Raw genomic sequence first — 1,599 nt, forward strand, 5'->3', positions numbered from 1 at the left:
AGGAAGTTAGTAGAGAGACACGTACCATTTGTTGTTTCTGGTGGACATCTCTCTACGGAGGAAGCAAACTGGCCTAGGACAGTTTTTGGAAAGGTGAATTTGCTAGTTGGTGTGGGCTTTTTTTCAGGGCAGAAATTTTCTGTAAAAAAAAAACAAGACTGTTAGAAACCTTAAAACCTTTACAAGATTATTCAGTCTGCATATCATGCAATATTTTCAATGGGTTTTACGAATGTTGCAGGTAGTTCCAGTCCAATCATCTGGGCAGATGCAGATCCCGTCTTGTAAGATACCATTGTTTTCACACACCAGACTCGGCATGGTCACTGTTGTGTACAAGGTGCTGAATGTTGTACTGGTGCTGTAGTCGGATGTGTCGGTGGTGCTCTCTGAAGTATTTAGACACCAAGTCTTCTCCAAAACAGCTGTTCACAGAGACAAAACATCAGACAAAACTATCAAACCGACCTTTAGTCTTGCTAAATCTGGGCCAGCTTGCCAACTTATATTTCAGCCAAGAACTGACTGCTTAGACAGAAAAACCCAGTCTGACTAAAGCCCCGTTCACACCGCCAACAACATGCAGCGACATGATCCATTGATTCATTTCAGTGGAGAGCTGGCGATTTCTATCGTTATGAGTGACAGTAATTGGCGACAGGATGCAGGCGACATATGATTAACTTTTTGAGAGCAACAACCAATAAGAGTGAAGGTTCTGTCAGAGGAGCTCATGTCACTGTCTCAAGTTCCTGCAAAACAAGTCAGAGAATATATGGCACAATTTCACTGTTGTATATGTTTTGTCTGTAAACACATAATGGATATAATAAAATAATGCATGGAAAAGAAAGTGTCATTAGTCTCAGTGAGTTTGTTTCATAGGTTGATAGTTATTGTTGATTATATGATGGAATGAGCAGTTAAATACGGATGCAGATCATACTAAAAGAGCTTCCTTTGCATAATATTCATTATTAGGGACAAGAAAACTAATTATTTTTCAAATTTGAATGATGTTTTTGCCATTTTTCATCAGTGAGTGAGTTTAATAAAGCAATAAGCCCCAAGATGTTTACAGTGAATTTATAACAGCTAAGGAGACTTCTTAGGCACATTAATCATTTGCCTTATCTGATGCAGCTCCAATAAAAACAGACTGGAACTGTTCTCATGCGCTGTGTTCTTTATTTACTTTTTAACACAATATATGATATTTTCTCACACACATATATCAGCTTATCTCTCAGCTGAGTACTCTTTTATAGTTTAACACTCTGGTGCTGTTCGCATGGTAGTCAAAAGTGACCGAACGGTTTTATTTCAATGAAATTAATGTACTATATTTTAGTTTGATATAGTTTTTTTATTTTTTATTTTTTTTTATTTTTTATTTTTAGGGGATTTTATGGCACTATATTATATTTATGGAATAGTTATGATCTATGTATTACCTGTTAACCCCTTTTAGAGCATAGACCTGAAAATGAAATTTCCAACTTAAACTTTAGTTGTGTTTCCAGCTTAAGTTGTTTTCCAAATTTGAGGATGATATCTCAAAAAAAAAGGGGGGGGGGGGGGGGGGCTGTTTTTTTAGGT

The 1,599-nt window shown here is 36.7% G+C and overlaps 1 protein-coding gene across 1 annotated transcript in view; it reads right to left on the reverse strand.

Annotated features, from left to right (window-relative positions):
• Positions 1–368: 368 nt before the first annotated feature.
• The window catches only part of LOC107571641 (protein jagunal homolog 1-B-like), a 39,983-nt gene continuing 38,752 nt past the window's right edge, over positions 369–1,599 (reverse strand). The window contains exon 16 of the mRNA XM_016257974.1: positions 369–425. Coding sequence (XP_016113460.1) covers positions 399–425 — 27 coding nt within the window. The 3' untranslated portion in view covers positions 369–398. The remainder of the gene's footprint in view (positions 426–1,599) is intronic.

The sequence above is a fragment of the Sinocyclocheilus grahami genome, unplaced genomic scaffold, assembly GCF_001515645.1.
Source record: "Sinocyclocheilus grahami isolate Dianchi unplaced genomic scaffold, SAMN03320097.WGS_v1.1 scaffold1624.1, whole genome shotgun sequence".
NCBI classification, from domain to species: Eukaryota; Metazoa; Chordata; class Actinopteri; order Cypriniformes; family Cyprinidae; genus Sinocyclocheilus; species Sinocyclocheilus grahami.